This window comes from Phacochoerus africanus, chromosome 16 (assembly GCF_016906955.1).
Source record: "Phacochoerus africanus isolate WHEZ1 chromosome 16, ROS_Pafr_v1, whole genome shotgun sequence".
Taxonomy (NCBI): domain Eukaryota; kingdom Metazoa; phylum Chordata; class Mammalia; order Artiodactyla; family Suidae; genus Phacochoerus; species Phacochoerus africanus.
Window position 1 is genome coordinate 42,454,949 of NC_062559.1, and position 21,005 is coordinate 42,475,953.

Here is a 21,005-nt window from a genome sequence, read left to right on the forward strand (position 1 = left end):
TGTGCTTATGATGGAGATTGTAGTATTGTAGTGACGTTTGGGTAACTTTATAAAAACCGTTGACAACAATATCTGTTGTAAAATAAGAGAATTTATTTTATCATCTGTACATTTTGCTGACTAAAATTGTAAAATGCAGAAGTCACTTCACAAATTTAAGCAGACAACCAAGTTGGACTAAGTTGGTAGGAAAGGATTATAGATGAATCTGGAAATGTGTATGTGTATCATTAAGGCCCCCAAACTTTGATTTGGTTATTTTTATTAAAGTGTATTTGATTTACAGACTTGTGCAAATTTCTGCTGTACACCAAAGTAACTCAATCATACATATATGCATATACACATTCTTTTTTAAAAATATTATTTTCCATCAGGTCTAACCTAGAATATTGGATGTAGTTCCCGGTGCTAAACAGTAGGACCTTATTGTCTATTCATTCCAAATGTAATAGTTTGCTATGTATTAACCCCAAACTCATAATCCATGCCACTTCCTCTCCCCTCCCCCTTGGCAGCCATGTATCTGTTCTGTGTGTCTGTGGGTCTATTTTGCAGATAGGTTCATTTAATGCCATATTTTAGAGTCCATATGTAAGTGATACAACAGCATTTGTCCTCATTCTGACTGACTTCACTTAGTATGAGAATCTAGTTGCTTCCATGTTGCTGCAAATGGCATTATTTCATTCTTTGTTATGGGTGAGTAGTATTCCATTGTATACATGTACCACAACTTCTTAACTCATTCGTTGATGGACATTTAGGTTGTTTCCTGTCTTGGTTAATTTGAATAGCACTGCAATGAACATAGGGGTGCATATATCTTTTTGAATTATGGTTTTGTCCAGATATAAGCCCAGGACTGGGATTGCTGGGTCATACGGTAGTTCTATTTTCAGTTTTCTGAGGCATCTCTATACTATTTTCCATAGGGGTTGTACTGATTTACATTTCCACCATCATGGTAGGAGGTTTCCTTTTCTCCACACCCTCTCCAGAATTTGTTATTGGTAGACTTGTTAATGATGACTGGTGTGAGCTGGTACCTCATAGTTTTGAATTGCATTCTCTAATAATTAGTGACATTGAGCATCTTTTTATGTGCCTCCTGGCCACCCGTATGTCTTCTTGGGAGAAATGTCTATTTAGGTCTTCTGTCCATTTTTTGATTGGATTGTTTATTTGTTTTGTTGTTGAGTTGTATGAGTTGCTTGTAAATTTTGGAGATTTTTAAGTCCTTGTGGTTGCATCATTTGTAACTATTTTCTCCCATTCAGTTTTTTTGTTTTTATGGTTTCCTTTGCTGTGCAAGAGCTCGTAAATTTGATTAGACATGACTTGTTTGTTTTTATTTCTATTACCTTGGAAAACTGACCTAAGAAAACATTTGTATGTTTATGCCAGAGAATGTTTTGCCTATGTTCTTCTCTAGGAGTTTTATGGTATCATGTCTTATGTTTAAGTCTTTAAGCCATTTTGAGTTTATTTTTGTGCATGGTGTGAGGGTGTGTTCTAGTTTCATTGATTTACATGCGACTGTCCTATTTTCCCAGCACCACTTGCTGAAGAGACTTTTTCGCATTTTATATTTTTGCATCCTTTGTTGAAGATTAATTGACCGTGAGTGTCTGGGTTTATTTCTGGGATCTCTATTTTGTTCCATTGATCTGTATGTCTGTTTTTGTACCAATACCACACCATTTTGGTTACTGTAGCTTTGTAATATTGTCTGAAGTCTGGAAGAGTTGTGCCTTCCGCTCCCCCCACCCTGAATTGGTTTGGCAATTCTGGGTCTGTTAGGGTGTCCTATAAATTTTTGGGTCATTTGTTCTAGTTCTGTGAAAAATGTCATAGGTAATTTGATAGGGATTGCATTGAATCTGTAGATTGCTTTGGGTAATATGGCCATTTTAATAGTCATCATTCCTCTAATCCAGGAGCATGGAATATCTTTCCATTTCTTTGAACTGTCTTTAATTTCCTTGATTAATGTGTTATAGTTCTTATAAGTCTTTCACTGCCTTAGGTTTATTCCTAGGTAGTTTTGGGTTTTTTTAGTATGATTTTTAAAAGGGGTGTTTTTTTAATATTCCTCTTCTAATATTTCATTGTTAGTATACAGAAATGCAACCGATTTTTGAATGTTAATCCTTGTATCCTGCTACTTTGCTGAATTTGTTGATCAGTTTGAATAGTTTTTGTGTGGAGTCCTTGAGGTTTTCTATATATAGTATCATGTCATCTGGATAGAGTGACAAGTTTACTTCTCCTCTTCCATTTTGGACACCTTTTAATTTCTTTTGTTTGTCAGATTGCTGCAGTGAGGACTTGCAATACTATGTTGAGTAAAAGTGGTGAAAGTGGGCAACCTTGTATTGTTCCAGATTTTAGTAGAAAGTCTTTCATCTTTTCTCCATTGAGTATTATATTGGCTGTGGGTTTGTCATAAATGGCTTTTATTATGTTGAGAGATGTTCTCTCCATAACCACTTTGGTAAGAGTTCTTATCATGAATGGATATTGAATTTTGTCAAATGCTTTTTCTGCATCTATTGAGATGATCATGTGTTTTTTGACTTTTGTTAACGTGGTATATCACATTATTGTGTAATTTGTGTATGTGGAACCATCCTTGCAAACTTGGGATGAATCCTACTTGGTCATGGGTATTATCTTTTTATGTTTTGTCAGAGGTGGTTTACTAGAATTTTGTTGAGAATTTTGCATCTATATTCACCAGAGATATTGGCCTATGATTTTCTTTTTTGGTGGGGTCTTTGGTTGTGGTGTTAGGGTGATGGTGGCTTTGGGAGAGTTTGAGAAGAATTGGTATAATTTCTTCTTTGTATGTTAGAATTCACCTGTGAAGCCATTTGGTCCTGGACTTTTATTTGTATCAAGTTCTTTTAAAATTATGTATACTGTTTCACTTCTAGTGATCAGTCTGTTCAAATTATTCATTTCTTCTTGATTCAGTTTTGGTGGGCTGTATATTTCTAGAAAGTTGTCCATTTCCTCTAGGTTGTCAAATGTGTTGGCATATAACTGTTCGTAGTATTCTCTTAGGTTTTTTGTATTTCTGATGTATCCATTGAGAGTTCTTTTTAATTATTTTCCTTATTTGGGTTTTCTCTCTTCTTGATGGGTTTGTCAGTTTTGTTTACTTTCAAAGAACCAACTCTCGGTTTTATTCCTTTTTTCCTATTTTTTTAATCTCTAGTTTATTGATTTCCTCTCTTTATGATTTCCTTCCTTCTGCTGACTTTAGGTTTTGTTTGTTCTTTTCTAATTCTTTTTGGTTGTAGGTTTATGTTGATTATTTTAGATTTTTCTTCTGTATTGCTATGAACATCCTTCTAAAAGCTGCTTTTGCAGCATCCCATAGATTTTGTATGGTTACGTTTTCATTATCATTTGTCTCAAAGTGTTTTTTTTTTGTCTTTTGTCGTTGTTGTTGTTGTGGTTGCTATTTCTTGGGCCGCTCCCGTGGCATATGGAGGTTCCCAGGCTAGGGGTTGAATCGGAGCTGTAGCCACTGGCCTACGCCAGAGCCACAGCAACGTGGGATCCAAGCCGCGTCTGCAACCTACACCACAGCTCACGGCAACGCCGGATCGTCAACCCACTGAGCAAGGGCAGGGACTGAACCCGCAACCTCATGGTTCCTAGTTGGATTCGTTAACCACTGCACCATGACGGGAACTCCCTCAAAGTATTTTTTAATTTCCTTTTTGATTTCTGCATTGACTCATTGGTTTTTTAGTAGCATGTCTTTTTATCTCCATGCAGTCCATTTTGCTCATTCCTTTTCCTGTGGTTGATTTCTAGTTTCATGCCATTGTGGTCAGAGAAGATGCTTGAAATGATTTATATACTCTTAAGTTTGTTGAGGTTAGTTTTGTGCCCTAGTATGTGGCCAATCCTAGAGAATGTTCCATGTGTACTTGAAAAGAATGTATATTCTGGGTTTTTTTGGATGTAATGTTCCAAAAATATCAAGTATAACTGCTCTATTGGATCATTTAGGAGCTCTGTTGCCTTATTGATTTTCCGCCTAGAAGATCTGTCCATTGATGTGAGTGGGGTGTTAGTCTCCTACTATTATTGTATTTATATCAATTTCTCCTTTTATGTCCATTAGTGTTTTTTAATGTATTTTGGTGCTCCTATATTGGGTGAATATATGTTGACAGGTATAATATCCTCTTGTTGAATTAATCCTTTTATCATTAGTTTCCTTCTTTATCTTTCTTTGCGGCCTTTCTTTTAAAGTCTATTTTGTCTAATACGAGTATTGTGACTCATACTTCCTTGTCATTTCTATTTGTGGGAAATATCTTTTTCTATCCCTTCACTTTCAATCTATGCGTCCTTTGCCCTAAGGTGGGTATCTTGTAGGCAGCATACTGTAGGCTTCTTTTTTTTTTTAATCCAGTCTGCCACTCCATGTCTTTTGATTGGAGCATTCACTCCATTGACTTTTAAGATAATTATTGATAAGTATGTATTATTGCCATTTTAAGCCTTGTTTTGCTGTTGACTCTGTTTCTCCTTTGTTCCTTTCTTTTTCTTGTTATGGTTTAATGATGTCCTTTTATTTTATGCCTATTCCTCATCTTTTGGTTTCTATGAATCTATTGTTTGTTTTTGATTTGTGGTTGCCCTGTTTTTCCAGTATGTTAACCCCTTCTTGTATCTGCTTGCTTTAGACTGATAGTCATATAGCCTCAAAACACATTCCAAAAAAGAAGTCCATATTTTCTTACTCGCCTTCATCGCATTCCTTACTCACAGTTCATTATTTCAGTGTTCTTTTTTACCTCTTCATGTTGATCCTTTTTCTGTTCATTGTGTTTATCATCACTTTCACAAAGGAGATTTTTTTTCCTTTTTGATCTGTATAACAGTTTAAGCAATTACTTTCCAGTTATGATTCCTCTATCCTGTATCTTCCTCCTCCTTTCCTATTTAGAGGAGACTTTTCCATATTTCTTTTAGGATAGGTTTAGTATTGCTATACTCTTTTAGTTTTTGCTTATCTTAGAAATCCTTTATTTTTCTTCTATTTTAAATAATGCTGAGTAGAATATTCTAGGTTGCAAACTTTTCCCTTTTAGAATTTTGGATTTATCTTGCCACTGCCTTCTAGCCTGTATCATTTCTGTAGAGAAATCAGCTGATAGCTTTATGAAGTTCCCTTGTAATTAACTCTTTTTCTCTTAATGTCTTATAGAATCCTCTCTTATCTTTAACTTTTGCCATTGTTAGTATAATATTTCTTGGTGTAGGTCTCTTTGGTTCATCTTGTTGGGGACCCTCTGTGCTTCCTGTATCTGGTTATCTGTTTCCTTCTTTAGATTTGACATTTTTTGGCCATAATTTCTTTAAAAACATTTTCAATCCCCTTTTCACTTTTTTTCTCCTTCTGGGATCCCGATTATGCATAGACTGGCATGCTTTATAGTATCCCATAAATCCCTTATATTGCTTTCATTTTTTTTTTTTTCATTTGGTTTTCTGTCTGCCGTCCTGATTGGGTGATTTCCATTATTCTATCTTCCAGGTCATTTATCTGTTCCTCTGCACTATTCATTCTGCTTTTCCCTGCCTTTAGCTCAGCTTTTGTCTTGGCAAATGAACTTTCTAGTTTTTCTTGGCTCCTCCTTATAGTTTCAAATTCCTTTTAAAAGTATCCTGTATTGCTGTTGATAGCTATTCTTAATTCCTTCACTATTTTCTTTACCTCCTTTTCAAACTCAGTGTCTGTTAGAAGAGGTCTGTTTCATTGTCTGTTCCTTCGGGAGAATTCTCCCGTTCTTTTAACTGGGGATGGTTCCTGTGCTTCTTCATTTTGCTTACATTTTTCTTACTCTGAATTTAGGGAAAATAATTATCTATTATAATCTTGGAGAGCTATTAATATGCAGGAGTATCCCAAAACTAGTAGGTTTTTTTTGCTGCCTTATTTTTTTCTTTTTTTCCTCTGGCAAGGACTACTTTTGGTTTGGATTCTTGCTGCCACTTTTCTTAGTGCTTGCAGGCTATTATCCCCTTGATAGGGGGTGTGCAGGTGCATGGCCTGCACATGCTTCCAGGGGAGTGGGGGAAATGGGCAGCACCTGTAGGCAGTGCCTGATTGCCAGACCCTTGGCAGTGGTAGTGAGGTGGGGTTGGTGCCTGGGGCCCTCGACAGCAGTAATGGCAGGGCATGTGCATTTCCAGGGAGGTGGGAACGACAGGTGGTGCTTGGTTGCAGGGCTTTCCAAGGTGGCAACCCATGGGGTGACTGGGGCAGCAGGTGGTGCTTAGTCATGGGACCCTCAGTGGTGGATGCCTCGTCCACCTGTGAGGTCTGAGATAGCTGTGTGGAGGTTTGCACTTGCCCCTGTAGCACATGTAAGAGGCACCCTGCCACCTGAGAGCCCACGTGTACACAGAGAAAGAAGTTCTTATGGCGATGCCAGCTCCTTTCCTCTCACACTCCCAGAGGATGCTGCCTTGCTTCACTGGTGTGCCCAGGCCTCCCCCCATACTCTCTTGGGTGTTTCCATACAGCTAACCATAGTCCTCTCCCTAGAACTGACCTCTGAAGCCTAAGCCTTAGCGCTGAGCCCCCACCTAAGTATCTCAGGCTGTGGCATGCCAGGTGGAAGGACCAGTCACCTGTGTGGCTCTTCTTCTGCTTTGCCCTCCTCAGACTGGCTGCTGCACTTTTCTCCGAGGTTTTTATGCCCCCCATCCCAGCTGATCTCCCCATCATTAAGGTGTTCTCCCAGTGTGCAGATTCCTTTCCTCTTTCATAGCTCCCTCTCAGGTGGGCTGGTTCCATCGGATTCTTTTTTCTTTTCTCTATTTTTCTTCCTTTTGTCCTATCCAGTTATGTGTGAAGGGTTTCTTGCCCTTTTGGAAGTCTGAGATCTTCTGCCATAAATGTTCCATGCAAGTTGTTCTACATGTAATTTTTCTTCATGTGTTTGTGAGCTCCATGTCCTACTTTTCCACCACCTTGATCCCAGACCCAAAAACTATTTTAAAGGAATTAATGGAACACCTTTTTTGTCTGGAGTAAGTTTACTTTGTAGCTCAGGCTTGCTAAGAGCCCAGCACCCATGTCAGCGTGTTAACTCAGGTACTCTCCTGTGGGCAGGGCAGGGCTGCCCTGGGGCACGTGCTAAGCATTGTCGGTGATCCCCAGGCTTCATCCTGGGGACTGGGGCTGCAGTGCTTTGTGTAGTACAAGAAGCCTGGTTTTCACCTTAGTTTATTTACTCAGTTATAGTGAGGCATGGCCCCTTTGTAATCCATGTCAATGTCAAGTGTATCTTATCCCCAAAAGTTTTGGCATGGGATTTTGTGAGACTACCTGTTGTTTTAAGAGCAGTGTAATAAGCACAAGAAATTTCTTCCTTTTGTTTTTTTTCTTTTGTGGCTGCCCCCAGCATACAGAGTTCCCAGGCCAGGGATCAGATCCAAGCTGCAGTGTGACCTACAGCATCCTTTTAACCTCTTGTGCTGGATGGGGGATTGAACCTGCATCCTGGTGCTGCAGAGATGTGGCCAATCCCACTGCGCCACAGCCGGAACTCCAGTTTCTTCTTTTTCCATGCAAGACTTGCTTGAGCTGTTTGAGCAGGTCCCTGGGGTTGGGCTGGGGCGGCAACTTTGAGGGGCTTTGGTTTTTAGCTGGTGTTCAATGCCAACTTGCACAGAGGAATAAGGGAGGCTGTCTCAGACAGTGATGCCTGTTGACTGGCTAAATCTGAGGTCAGGCAGAGGGTTCAGGCCCAAGGACACACAGATTCTGGAGGGCTGGCTCTTTGCATGTGAGGAGTCCTTGCTCTTGGCCTCAGGGTCCAGGCTGTAGGTTTGTGTGGTTGCTTCGCCACTTGAGACCCCCCTGATGGATGCCCTTTCCCCCGTGCCTCCCTCTCTCTCCCGATCTGCCTCCACCTCTCACCTGGGCCCACTCTCCCTGCAGTGAGCAGATACTCCCAGAAGCTGCGTCACCAACTGAGCCGGGACTCCAAGTTCATCCTGTGCTATGCCCAGAAGGAGGAGCTACTGCTGGAGGAGATGTATACGGACACCATGGTGGAGCTGGTGGACTTTGGCAACGAGAGCCTGGGCAGTGTAGGCAGCCTGGCCTGCCTCCTGGACCCCTCCACGGGCGTCCTTAACAAGGAGGGGGAGACCATTTTCATCTTCGGCGACGCGGGGGTGGGCAAGTCCATGCTGCTGCAGCGGCTGCAGAGCCTCTGGGCCTCTGGCCAGCTGGATCCTGGGCTCAAGTTCTTCTTCCACTTCCGCTGCCGCATGTTCAGCTGCTTCAAGGAGAGCGCCACCCTCTGTCTGCAGGACCTGCTCTTCAAGCACTACTGCTTCCCGGAGCAGGACCCCGAGGAGGTGTTCACCTTCCTGCTGCGCTTCCCTCACACTGCCCTCTTCACCTTCGACGGCCTGGACGAGCTCCACTCGGACTTCGACCTGAGCGCCGAGCCGGACACCTCCTCCCCCTGGGAGCCAGCCCACCCCCTGGCCCTGCTGGCCAACCTGCTCAGCGGGAAGCTGCTCAAGGGGGCCCGCAAACTGCTCACGGCCCGCACGGGCGTCGAGATCCCGCGCCAGCTCCTCTGGAAGAAGGTGCTCCTGCGGGGCTTCTCCCCCAGCCACCTGCGCGCCTTCACGGGGAGGATGTTCCCCGAACGCGCCGTGCGCCAGCGCCTGCTGGACCAGCTGGAAGCCAACCCCAACCTCTGCAGCCTGTGCGCCGTGCCGCTCTTCTGCTGGATCATCTTCCGCTGCTTCCAGCACTTCCACGACGCCTTCGACAGCTCCCTGCAGCTGCCCGACCGCACGGTGACCCTGACCGATGTCTTCCTGCTGGTCACCGAGGTCCATCTGAACAGGACGCAGCCCACCAGCCTGGTGCAGCGCAACACGCGGAGCCAGACGGAGACCTTCCGCGCCGGCCAGGGCACCCTGCGTTCGCTGGGGCAGGTGGCCCACTGGGGCATGGAGAGGAGCCTCTTCCTTTTCAACCAGGAGGAGGTGCAGGCGTCCGAGGTGCAGGAGGGGGACCTGCAGCTGGGCTTCCTGCGGGCAGTGCCAGAGTTGGGCCTCGGAGGGGACCAGCAGTCCTACGAATTTCTCCATCTCACCCTTCAGGCCTTCTTTGCCGCCCTCTTTCTCGTGGTGGATGACAGTGTGGGCCCTCAGGAGCTGCTGCGGTTCTTCCAGGAGTGGGTGCCTCCTGGGGAGACAGAGGCCACGTCCTGCTTCCTCCCCTTCCTCCCTGGCCAGTGCTTGGGGGGTCGTGGCCTGGTGGGGGAGGACCCCTTCAAGAATAAGGACCACTTTCATTTTACCAACCTCTTCCTGTGCGGGCTGCTGTCCAAAGGCAAACAGAAACTCCTGCGGCACCTGGTGCCCGCCACCACCCTGCGCAGAAAGCGCAAAGCCCTGTGGGCTCACCTGTTCTCCAGCCTGCGCTCCCACCTGAAGAACCTGCCCCGAGTTCAGTCGGGGGGCTTCAGCCAGGTGCAGGCCATGCCCACCTTCATCTGGATGCTGCGCTGCATCTACGAGACGCAGAGCGAGAAGGTGGGGCAGCTGGCTGCCAGGGGCATCTGTGCCAACTACCTCAAGCTGACCTTCTGCAACGCCTGCTCGGCCGACTGCAGCGCCCTCTCCTTCGTCCTGCACCACTTCCGCAAGCAGCTGGCCCTCGACCTGGACAACAACAACCTCAATGACTACGGCGTGCGGGAGCTGCAGCCCTGCTTCAGCCGCCTCACGGTCATCAGGTGAGGCTGCCGGGTTCAGGGAGCCTGGGGCGGGGGCAGGGACTGGCATCGGGGGGCAGGGTCTCCTGGATGATCCTGGGGTTCTTGACCACAGGCCTTGGAACATCCAGACCTTCTCTCAGGGCGGCCGAGGGCAAGGAGCAAAGCTTCAAAGTCAGATGGACCTGGATTGGCCCCAGCTGGTCCACCTTGATCCTTGAACAAGTTGCTTAACCTTTTTGAGCCCCAGGGTCCTATCTGGAAAAAGAAGATGCTCATGGCCTAGCAGTTACAGAAATCACAGTGTGCATTTATTGAGAAAGGGTGTTTGTTACCTGGTTTAATGCTCTTAACAGCCCAGGAAGGTAGGTGTTGTTATTATATTCATTTCTGCACATGAGAAATTTATGCATTTAGCAAATGAGAAATTATATCTATTTTAGCAAATGGAGGCACAGAGAAGTAAGTTGCTCAAGGTCATACAGCTGGGCCACGGCAGAGCCAGAATCATAATGAGCCTATCTTTTGAAGTTCACGGGAGGCTCAGATAGCTGGTGAAAAGTTTCTGGCACGTGGAATCTTTCGTGATGGCTGAAAAAGCAGACTTTGTGCTTATTAGCATTAGTTACTTTCCACAGTCAAGGCTGGCAGCCCCAAGCTGCCAGGGATCTCAGTAGAGAAAGCTCTTACTTTGTTTCCTATTTGATGGTTTAGAGGAAAGAAAGTCAGTCTTCTTTATTTTGTCAGTATTTTCTGTATACACTACACTACGGAGGTTTCAATTCTCTACTGCTTGGCTCATGCATTTCTGAAGAGCAGAGGGATTTGGAACCGATTCCAGGTACTGTCACACCAGTGCCAGAGTGTACATTGTGTGGGGATGGGTGGGATGTAGCAAGCCCAAGCCTGCCCTGGCCTGGGAATTGGCAAGCTTATTATCTAGTCTCGGAGCTCTTAGCTGGTGACTCTTTGCAGCCTTAAGCAGCCTCACCCTTTGCCCATTTCATAAGAAACTCTGCACCAGTATGGAAACTCTGCACCAGTAGGCTGGTCCCTAAGTTTGTCTCCAAACCAGTAAAAGAGAAAGCAAAAAGAAATGGACAACCCTAGGGAAGCATTTTGAGCTCCCTAGGGCATCACTGAGGATTGGGTTTGGCTCAGAGTTCGAGAAAACTTAAAATATCAGTGACTTAGATAAATTACGAACTTATTTGTCTCTCATACAAAAGTCTAGAGGAGGGCAGTTTGGGGCTGCTCCAATGTCTCCATTGACCCTCAGGAGCCCAGGCTTTATTTGGTCTTGCTCCCCTGCTGTCCTCACTACCTGCTTTCCACCTCTTGGCCCAGAATGGCTGCTCAAACTCCAGTCATTTAGCTGACATTCTAGCCGCTAGGATGAAGGAAGGGCAAAGGACATACCCATTCTTTTAAGAAGATTTCTCAGCTGTTGCTGTGAAACTTCTGTTTAAATTCCACTGGGCAGAAATTAAATCACATGTGCCCAGCTAAAAAGTGAGAGATTCTCTAAGTAAGTGTTGATATTGGTGGCTCTGCCACCCTGAGATATTCATGCAGTGTATGTATACGCTGTGCCCTAGCACCAAGGTGGGTACCATGAGGGGAAAGGTCCAGACTGTTGGACCTGATCTTTTTTTTGTCTTTTTTTAGAGCTGTACCTAAAAAGTGGAAGTTCCCAGGCTAGGGGTCGGATCAGATATATAACTGCCAGCCTACATTGCAGCCACAGCAACATGGGATCTGAGCAGCCTCTGCGACCTACACCACAGCTCCCTGCAATGCCAGATCCTTAACCCATTGAGTGAGGCCAGGGATTGAACCCGTGTCCTCATGGGTACGAGTTGGATTCATTCCTGCTGAGCCACAATGGGAACTCCTGACCTGATCATTTTGATGTGGCCTAAAAAACAATCTTTTATCTATTCAGCCTTTTACTTATTACAGAAATCAGCTTGGGGCCCAGTTAGGACCCTGGCTTGTGGTGTTTATAAAGTTTTATTAGAACACCGTTTATAAATAATACTCATTTATTTACATATGAATAAGTAACATTTATTTACATGTTGGCTGCTTCACTCTGCAGAGTTAAGTGGTTGCAGTAGGGACCACATGGCCTGCAGGGACTAAAGCATTTGTCAGCTGACCCTTTACAGAAAAAAAGGCTGATCTCCCTGAACCTGACCCTCACCTCGTCCCCGACATTCGTCCGTCTCTGAGCCTCAGTCAATCTCTCAGCCTCACCTAAAGGAGGGGGCAGAGGATTGAAAAGATCGGAGTGGTGCGTTATAGAGATTATTTGGTAGTTTAAAAAAAATTCTTTTGCATTTTAGCCAAATCAGAATGTCCTGCTAGAATAGAGGTTTCGAGGAGCAGTTCCAGTATGTGGCTGGCCCCTGTCCCAGACTCATCTGTCACTCTGGAGCCCTCGTTTCCCTCTCAGAGCCTGGCCTGCTGAAACAGCAGGTGCGCTAGAGAGGAGGGCAGGGGTGCAGCTGCCAACAGCTGCCTCTTCCCACTGTTTTTCCCTTGCCATTGAGCTTCCCGCACTGGGCGGAACCGCCCCACAGGAGCTGTCTCCCTTGGCTGACTTTTTCAGGTGGCAAGTTGGGTTTAGCACATGTGTTTCCGGATTCAAAGGCGCTTGGCATTTTGGATGGGGCACTTCTTGTGGGGACAGTCCCGCCTTTTGCAGGACCCCCCACCGTCTCTGGCCCCTCTCTCGAGATGGTGAAACATTCCCTCCCCAGCCTATTACCACTAAAGGCAGAGGCCACACACTTCCAAATCCCGTGCTCCGCTACTGTGTAGCAAGAGCCACATCGACACGTGGGCCACTGGCAAATGCAGGCTACCAGAGGTGGCTGTCCAAATGCGTCCTTCACGTGTCCCTTGCAGCCCTTCTGTTGAATCTGTGCTGTGGCCTCGCTGATGGGCTGGTTTGGGCAGATCTATTGGTCCTACAGAGACCAGGCTCTTTGGGGGCCATTTGGCTGGCTGCTATGGCTATTGCCTCTGGGGTGGGACAGCATTTATAAGTGAGAAAACTCCAGGACCTAGAGGCTTCTGGATCCTTGTGGAATTGCTCTTTCATGTGATCAGAGCAACTACTCTGATACACTTTTTTTGTTTGTTTATTTTTTTGGCCATGCCCACGGCATGCAGAAGTTCTGGGGCCAGGGATCGAATCTGCGCCATGGCAGTGACCTGAACTGCAGCAGGGACAACGCCAGATCCTTAACCGCTAGGCCACCAGGGAACTCCAATGATTTTTAACTTTCTTTGCTGTTTTTTTTTTTTTTTCAGACTCAGTGTAAACCAGATCACTGACAGTGGGGTGAAGGTGCTATATGAAGAGCTGACCAAATACAAAATCGTGACATTTTTAGGGTACGTATTTCTCAAGGACCCTGGGACAACTCTGTGGTAAGAATACAGAGCAGCGGGAAATTGCCATTCATGAGGTTTGCTGGATGCACAACTGATGGCCCCAGGGCACCAGAAAGTGCTCTGGATTGGGAGCCGTGGGTCCTGGGTCCTGCTTTTGGCTTGGCCAGCAGCCCACTCTTTGAGCAAGTCAGGAAATCTCATTGAGCCTCAGTCGTCTCATCGCCCCTGGATAACTGGGATCCTAACGTAGACAAATAGTTTTATAGGTGGTGACTGTGGAATGTGGTGACAGAATACCTGGGGATGTGTTTTATGAACGTGAGACTACTATTTATGTAGTAGACTTTATTACTACGGGTCCATGATACAGCATCCGGATCCCTTGGGGCGAGACATGAATCGGAGGTGAGTGTTAATGCCACCCAGCAGTGACATGGCCACTGGGGTCTAGGGCAGCACCCCATTTCCAAATATGTTATTATTTCTGCAGCCAAATGTCCATGTTCGTATCAGTTGGGATAAAGACCGCAAGTAGTTCCACATCAGTTGTCAAAATAGTTAATGAAGAACTTTGGGCTCTTAGAGCCTTTGAGATTTTGGGGTCGGAGAAGTTGAGGGTCACGCCAGCTGGCTCCACAGCCACTGTTTTGTTTTGTTCGCTTTTTAGGGCTGCACCTGCAGCACACGGAGGTTCCCAGGCTAGGGGTTGAATCAGAGCTGCAGCTGCGGGCCTACGCACGGCCATGGCCATGCAAGATCTGAGCTGCATCTGCGTCCTACATCACAGCTCACGGCAACGCCAGATCCCCAACCCACTGAGCGAGGCCAGGGATCGAACCCGCCTCTTCGTGGATACTAGTCGGATTGCTTCCCGCTGTGCCATGACAGGAATTCTCCCCATAGTCACTGTTTACTCTGAGCTGGAGCCAGTCTTTTGGCTTCTTTGGGCCTCAGTTTTCTCAGCTGTCACATGAGGCCACCAGCACTCTCGGCTCTGGAGTTCCATGTGACTGTGGGACACCGGAAACCTGTCTGCTCACCGCCTGCAACTCCCTATTGTTGAATTGGTGTCAAGTGGTAGCATGACTGAAAGGTAGACACTAAAGTGGCTCCAGCGCTCAGAAACTTTTCCCCTTCAAGATGCTGATCATGGAGTTCCCCTCGTGGCTCAGTGGTTAACGAGTCCGACTAGGAACCATAAGGTTGTGGGTTCAATCCCTGGCCTTGCTCAGTGGGTTAAGGATCCGGCGTTGCTTTGAGCTGTGGTGTAGGTCGCAGATGCGGCTTGGATCTGGCGTTGCTGTGGCTCTGGTGTAGGCTGGCGGCTACAGCTCTGATTAGACCTCTAGCCTGGGAACCTCCACATGCCGCAGGAGCAGCCCTAGAAAAGGCAAAAAGACAGGGAAAAAAAAAAAAAAGATGCTGATCATAACTCTAATCTAAAAATTCCCCTCACCTACCATTCACTGAGCACTTGAGTGCCAGGGCTCGGAATGATGGCATGCGAGGGAGCTGTGCTTCTTACCCTGCATCCCGGATGGAGAATCTGGGGGCCAGAGAGGTTAGGTACCTTGCCCCGGTCGTGAAGCTGGGAAAAGTGGCAGAGCTGACCTTGGACGCAGTCAGGGAGGCCCTAGAGCCCCAAACTCTGGTGTCCACGTGCCCGTCCTTTCTCCTTTGAACCCAGCCTTCAGCAATGAGCAGACACTTTAAAAAACAGGGGTCCTAAATCCTCATGGCTGTGCTTTCTCTCGAAGCTTATACAACAACCAGATCACTGATGTCGGAGCCAGGTACGTCGCCAGAATCCTGGATGAGTGCAAAGGCCTCAAGTGCCTGAAGTAAGTGGGGTGGACGAGGTGGGTCCTTGAGTGGCTTCTGTTGGTCACCCTTCATCATTCAAGTAGAGAATAACTGTCACCCGAGAGCCGCCTTCTGGGTGCCCTGGGGCCACACTGGTCAAATCAGGACATTGGTGTGCAGCAGGCAAGCTGCGGGTGGGGCTCAGATTTTGGAAGGGCCACCTCCTCGGGGTGTGAGGAGAGCTTGGCGTTTTGATTTCATTAACTCCTGATGGGAACAAAGGCCGCAACTATTGACCCTTTATAGAGGCCTCTTCCCACTAAGTTCCTCATTGTCTTAGTCCATTCTGGCTTCAATACAAAATACCGTAAGCTAGATTGCTTTTATTAATTTTTTAAATTGCAAAGCATTTTTATTTATTTGAAAAAAAATGTTTTTTGCTTTTTAGGGCCACGCCCACAGATATGGACGTCCCCAGGCTAGGGGTCCAATCAGAGTTGTAGCTGCTGGCCTACACCACAGCCACAGCAACGTGGGGTCTGAGCTGCACCTGCAACCTCCAGCACAGCTCACAGCAACACCGGATCCTTTAACCCACTGAGTGAGGCCAGGGATGAAACCTGCGTCCTCATGGACACTAGTTGGTTTTGCTACCACTGAGCCACAACAGGAACTCCCTAGATTGCTTTTAAATGCTAGAAGTTTATTTCTCATGGTTCTGGAGGCTGGAAAGTCCAAGGTGAAGGTGCCGGCAGATTTGGTACCTGGCGAGGGCCCGATTTCTGGTTCTTCGATGGTGTCTTCTCGCCGTGTCCTCATGTGGTGGTGGCGAAGAGGGGAGGAAGCTTTCTTGGGCCTCATTGAAGTCACTAACCCCCTTCATGGGTGTGCGACCCTCCTGCCCATGCCCCCTCCCAAAGGCCCCGTCTCCTAGAACCATTGCCTTGGGGTTAGGATTTCAACATAGAAATTCTGGGATGGGGCTGGGGTACAAACCTCAGGCCATGGCAGCCATCTGGTTGCAAGCAGGAGCTTGAGCCTTGGCTGTGTCATAGAAGCATTCTGCTGCGGGTGACAGAGCCCCAGGCTTGGAGGAGCCCCTGGTGCTGCTCTGGTGACAGGGTCTACACCTTGACCATTTGCAGTTGAAGCAGGAACCTTCCAGTCTGCTGATGGAAGGAGTGATGCCCAGAGGTCATTTAAAGAATTCCCTGGAGACGTCAGGTCCCTGAGTTTCTGCGGAGAAAATTGTGACCATCCCCTGGAGAGGAATCCCGACTGGCTCTCCTTGGGGCTCCAGGCGCCTCCCTGAGAGGAAGCCCAAGAGAAAGACCAAGGGGCTCTGTCCCAAGGGTGGGAGGCCCATGCTGAAGCCCCCTCACAGTGGGAGCTGACCCGTGCACGACTCTCTCCGCAGACTGGGAAAAAACAAAATCACGAGCGAAGGAGGAAAGTGCCTGGCCCGGGCTGTGAAGAACAGCAGATCCATCTTTGAAGTTGGGTGAGTAGAGGCGGATGCACGCAGGTGAGCGTCCATAGCCTGCCCTGTGTGGGGAGAACCTGCTGCTCTTTCTGTGGGTACACAGAGCCGAAGGTCCACCAGGACCAGCTCTGGGGCCGCGGCTGCAAACCTCGGTCACAGATGCCCTGATGGGTGGGCCGCCCTGGTGCCTGCGTGGGAAACATGGTGGGAAGTCCCCGGGGTTGACACCAACTTCAGTCGCATGGACTTTAACTCATGCAAAATGCAGGACATGCAAAACCAGCCAATGGGGAGAGCCGTTCCAGCTCTATGGGGTTCGTTTCCTCAGACAGATGTTCTCAATCTTATTACATATTCTCTAGAGGCTTCTGTGAATTCAGTTCTTATTGTGAAACACACATCACGTACCACCCTTACCATTTTTAAGTGTATGGTTCAGTGGCATCAAGCATGTTCATAGAGTCGTAAAACCACCACCACGCTCCCTCTGCAGAACTCTCTTTATCTTGCGAAACAGAAACATGGTACCCAGGAAACAATGTCCCCATTCTCCCCTCCCCCAGCCCCTGGCTACCACCATTCTACTTTCTGTCCCCGTGAGTCTGACTGCTGTAGGTAGTCACAAAAGTGGGGCATACACTATTTGTCTTTTTGTAACTGGCTTATTTTCCTGAACATGATGTCTTCAAGGTTCATCCGTGTTGTAGCATGTGTCGGACTTTCCTCCTTTTTAAGGCTGTGTAATAGTCCAGTGGTGTGTCTATGGCACGTTTTGTTTGTCCCTTCATCTGTCAGTGGACACCTGGGTTTCTTCCAGGTTTTAGCTCTTGTGAATAATGCTGCTATGAACGTGGGTATATTTGCATCCATCTCTTGGAGGGCCTGCTTTCAATCCTTTTGACATACACCCAGAGGTGGAATTGCTGGATCTCGGGTAATTCTACTTTTAATTTTTTGAGGAACCGCCTTACGGTTTTTCACAGCATCTGTCCCATTTTGCATTCCCGCCGACAGTGCACAAGGGTTCCAGTTGTTGTTTTCTGATTTTTTGAAAGTAACCGTCCCCACAGGTGTGTTTTGATCTCTAATTTTGATTCTGGAGGCTGTCTAAAGATTTTTATATGGTTAAAATATTTCCCCTGATTATGAAAGAAAGACAGGAGTTCCCACTGTGGTGCAGTGGGTTAAGGCTAGTGTCGCAGAGGTGCTGGTTCGATCCCCGGCCTGGGGAACATCCATGTGCCCCATATGCCGCAGGTGTGGCCAAAAAAAAAAAAAGAAAAAAGAAACATAATTTTATTTGTGAACTATGGAAAATAGATCTTCTCAGAAATAATTACTGTCAACATTTGAGGTCAGTTAAGCTTTCTTGCTCTCTCTCTTTTGCAACATGTATGCTCTCTACAATTTTTTTAAAATATAGTAGAGGTCAAACTGTATGTACAGACTTTTACTCTGCATTTTTCAGTTAATCTCATGTCATGAGTCGCTTTCCACTTTATTAAAACTTTGATTCCATTCAGCTGTATCAAGTATACAGACTTCTTAGGTAAAGCCCTGCAAACTCTCATTTCTGGGGTTTTACAAGCCCTGCTGGCGGGGCCACAGGCAGGCGGCTTGCCTGTGAGAGCGTGTGGCTGTGGCAGCCTGGCTCTGCTGTGCGTGGGCCCGGCAGACTTGCTCCCTGTAGACAGCGCCCCTCGGCCTTTTGGGACTAGCTGGTGCGTGTGACAGGCCCAGCACTGTGCTGAGTGCTTTGCATATATGAACTCCCTTAGCCTCACAACAGCTCTCCGAGGAGATGCTCTCCTCATCCCCACTTTACAGAGGCGCAGACTAAGACCTAAGACACTCTGTGTTTCCTCCGAGCCAGCACCTACACGTGCACTGGGAGTTGGGGGTCAAGGCCAGGATGGGAGCCCAGGTCTTCCCGTGCGGACCCTGGATTGAGCCATATCCTCACAGGGTGGCTACTGTGGGGGAAAGAATAGGGCTTGTCCACACAACTCCCCATCCAACGTGCGGCGATCGGAACAGCACAGTTTGGTTATTACAGCCTCTCTACATCCAAAGAACACTGCTGATCAGGCTTCTGAACATGCCTCCTGACCTTGGCTTGTGGCAGGACCGTGCTTTCCAGAACGCCTCTCATCCCTCCCTGGGGCCGAACAGCTGCTGGGAGCCCAGCCCTCTGCAGGCCTTCCTTTCCGGCTGCTGCGAACCGGGATCCCCTGCCGGTGACATGCCTGGGGCGGTCGTGAGCTCAGGCTCCGCCGGGCTGGGCTGCTCTCCGAGCGCTCGGGGGTGAGCCTCGGCCTGGAACTGTGCAGCTGGCCCACTTGCCTTCTGCTCGGGAGGCTCGCGCTCTTCTCCCTCCTCCAGGGCTGGCGTAGGGGTTGCTCTCCAGGCCGCAGCTCCAGGGATGGAGCAAACACACCTGCCCGCAGAGTGGCAGTCAAACCGTGGCCACGAGCAGAACACAAGGGATTCGCGTGAGATAATCTGCACTGTCTTGCCTCTGCTCGCAGGATGTGGGGCAACCGAATCGGCGACGAAGGGGCGAAGGCCTTCGCAGAGGCTCTGAGGAACCACCCCAGCCTGACCAACCTGAGGTAGCAGCCGCCTTCTGACACCTGCCGTCTCCAGGGCCAGCCTGCTTACCCCGCATCCCTCTTATTCTCCCAGGGCAGGAAGCCAAGGGGAAGAGGGGGGCTGGCATGCCTAACGCGGGACGTACTTGTGTGTGGTTTTTCCTTTTCTTTTAAAAAATATTTTTATTGACATAAACCATCAAGCATATTTTGCTTTTATGCTTAAATTGTCAGCTCCGTGGCATGACACGTGCACATACCAATCAAGACAGGGGATACTGGGAGTTCCCCTTGTGGCTCAGTGGCAATGAACCTCACTAACATCCATGAGGAAGAGTTCAATCCCTGGCCTCGCTCAGTGGGTTGGGGATCTGGCATTGCCAAGGCTGTGGTGCAGGCTGGCGGCTACAGCTCCACTTCGACCCCCTAGCCTGGGCCCTTCCATATGCCCTGTGGGTACAGCCCGAAAAAGACAAAAGAAAAGACACAGGATATTGCCACCCCCCTTGGCAGTCTCCTGGCACCCCTTGAGGGCCAGGGAGGAATCCTGGGGTCCAGACAAAACTGAAAAGGACACTGGGCAGCAGATTCCTGCCCCTTTGCCATTCTCAGGATGGTGCTGGTACAAGAGGGGACCCACCCCCTCTGTAAACAGACCTGGTCCTCCCCGGCCCTCCTTTAGGCCTCTGGCCAAATCTCTGCGACTTGGGTGTCTCCTAATTGCCCGCACCCTTCCTGCCACCGCCAGAGAGTCTAGTGGTGGAGACAGTGGCAGAGTTCCTTCCCTAGGAGAACGGAGGGCACTTCCCCAGGCTTCATGGGCGGGCGCCTGTGAGAGGTCAGCCCTCCCAGGCAGAGCTCGCCAGGCCGCCTCAGCCCACAGTCGGCACTGTGACCCCATCTCGCTGATGTTCCCTTTCCTGTCTGGCCTCTCTGTGGGCATCGGCACCTATCCTCCTGCTCTGAGCCTGTGCTCTGCAGTGACAAAGCCTGCGCTGCTGCTGGCAAGGCTGAGCACTTCTGCTTCCTGCCTCAAGTCAGCCCGGGCAGGGGCCTCCTCCAGGCAGTCTTCCTGGCTGTTTGCATTGCTGTAGACGTGTTTGGTGGTGGGTGGTGTTTTTAAATTTTTAAATTGAAGTATAGTTGATTTACAAAACAGAAAGAGACCCACAGACATAGAAAACAAACCTCTGTTTGCCAAAGGGGAGGTGGGGGAGGAATAAATTAGAAGGTCGGATTAAGAAATACACACTGCTATATATAAAACAGAAAACCAACAAGGACCTACCATATAGCACAGGGAACTATAGTCAATATTTTGTAACAACCTATAAGGGAAAAGAATCTGAACAAGAATGTGTGTGTGTGTGTGTAACTGAATCCCTGTGCTATACACCCAAAAATAGACACTTTTTTTTTGTCTTTTTTTGCCTTTTCTAGGGCTGCTCCCACGGCATATGGAGGTTCCCAGGCTAGGGGTCAAATCGGATCTGTAGCCACCGGCCTACACCACAGCCACAGCAATGCGGGATCCAAGCCGCGTCTGCAACCTACACCACAGCTCACGGCAACACTGGATCCTTAACCCACTGAGCAAGGCCAGGGATTGAACCCGCAACCTCATGGTTCCTAGTCGGATTCATTAACCACTGTGCCATGACGGGAACTCCCCCAAAACTAGACATGTTTTTAATAACCTCCTGCAAACATTTTTCTGTCCTAGTCTTGCATTCAACGGCATCTCTACAGAAGGAGGAAAGAGCCTCGCGCAGGCCCTGAAGCAGAATGCATCTCTGAGAATATTCTGGTAACCATGAGAGTCATTTTGAAAGGTTGGGTCTTGGGGATTTTCCCAAAGGCTGTGCACAGCCTGGAATCTTAACTGAAAGGCTGGTCTGTCTATTGAAAAGGCTCCAGGCCATCCCTCAAAGGAAGGGT

The 21,005-nt window shown here is 47.8% G+C and overlaps 1 protein-coding gene across 6 annotated transcripts in view; it reads left to right on the forward strand.

Moving 5' to 3' along the window:
- The window catches only part of NOD1 (nucleotide binding oligomerization domain containing 1), a 76,841-nt gene that overhangs the window by 33,695 nt on the left and 22,141 nt on the right, over positions 1-21,005 (forward strand). For all 6 annotated transcript variants that reach the window (XR_007132585.1, XR_007132586.1, XR_007132584.1 and 3 more), the window contains exons 6-11: positions 7,982-9,806; positions 13,107-13,190; positions 14,948-15,031; positions 16,411-16,494; positions 19,005-19,088; positions 20,791-20,874. Coding sequence is in view for 3 of the 6 variants with exons in the window: in XM_047763101.1 (XP_047619057.1) it covers positions 7,982-9,806; positions 13,107-13,190; positions 14,948-15,031; positions 16,411-16,494; positions 19,005-19,088; positions 20,791-20,874 (2,245 nt within the window). In the remaining 3 variants the exon portion in view is untranslated. The remainder of the gene's footprint in view (positions 1-7,981; positions 9,807-13,106; positions 13,191-14,947; positions 15,032-16,410; positions 16,495-19,004; positions 19,089-20,790; positions 20,875-21,005) is intronic.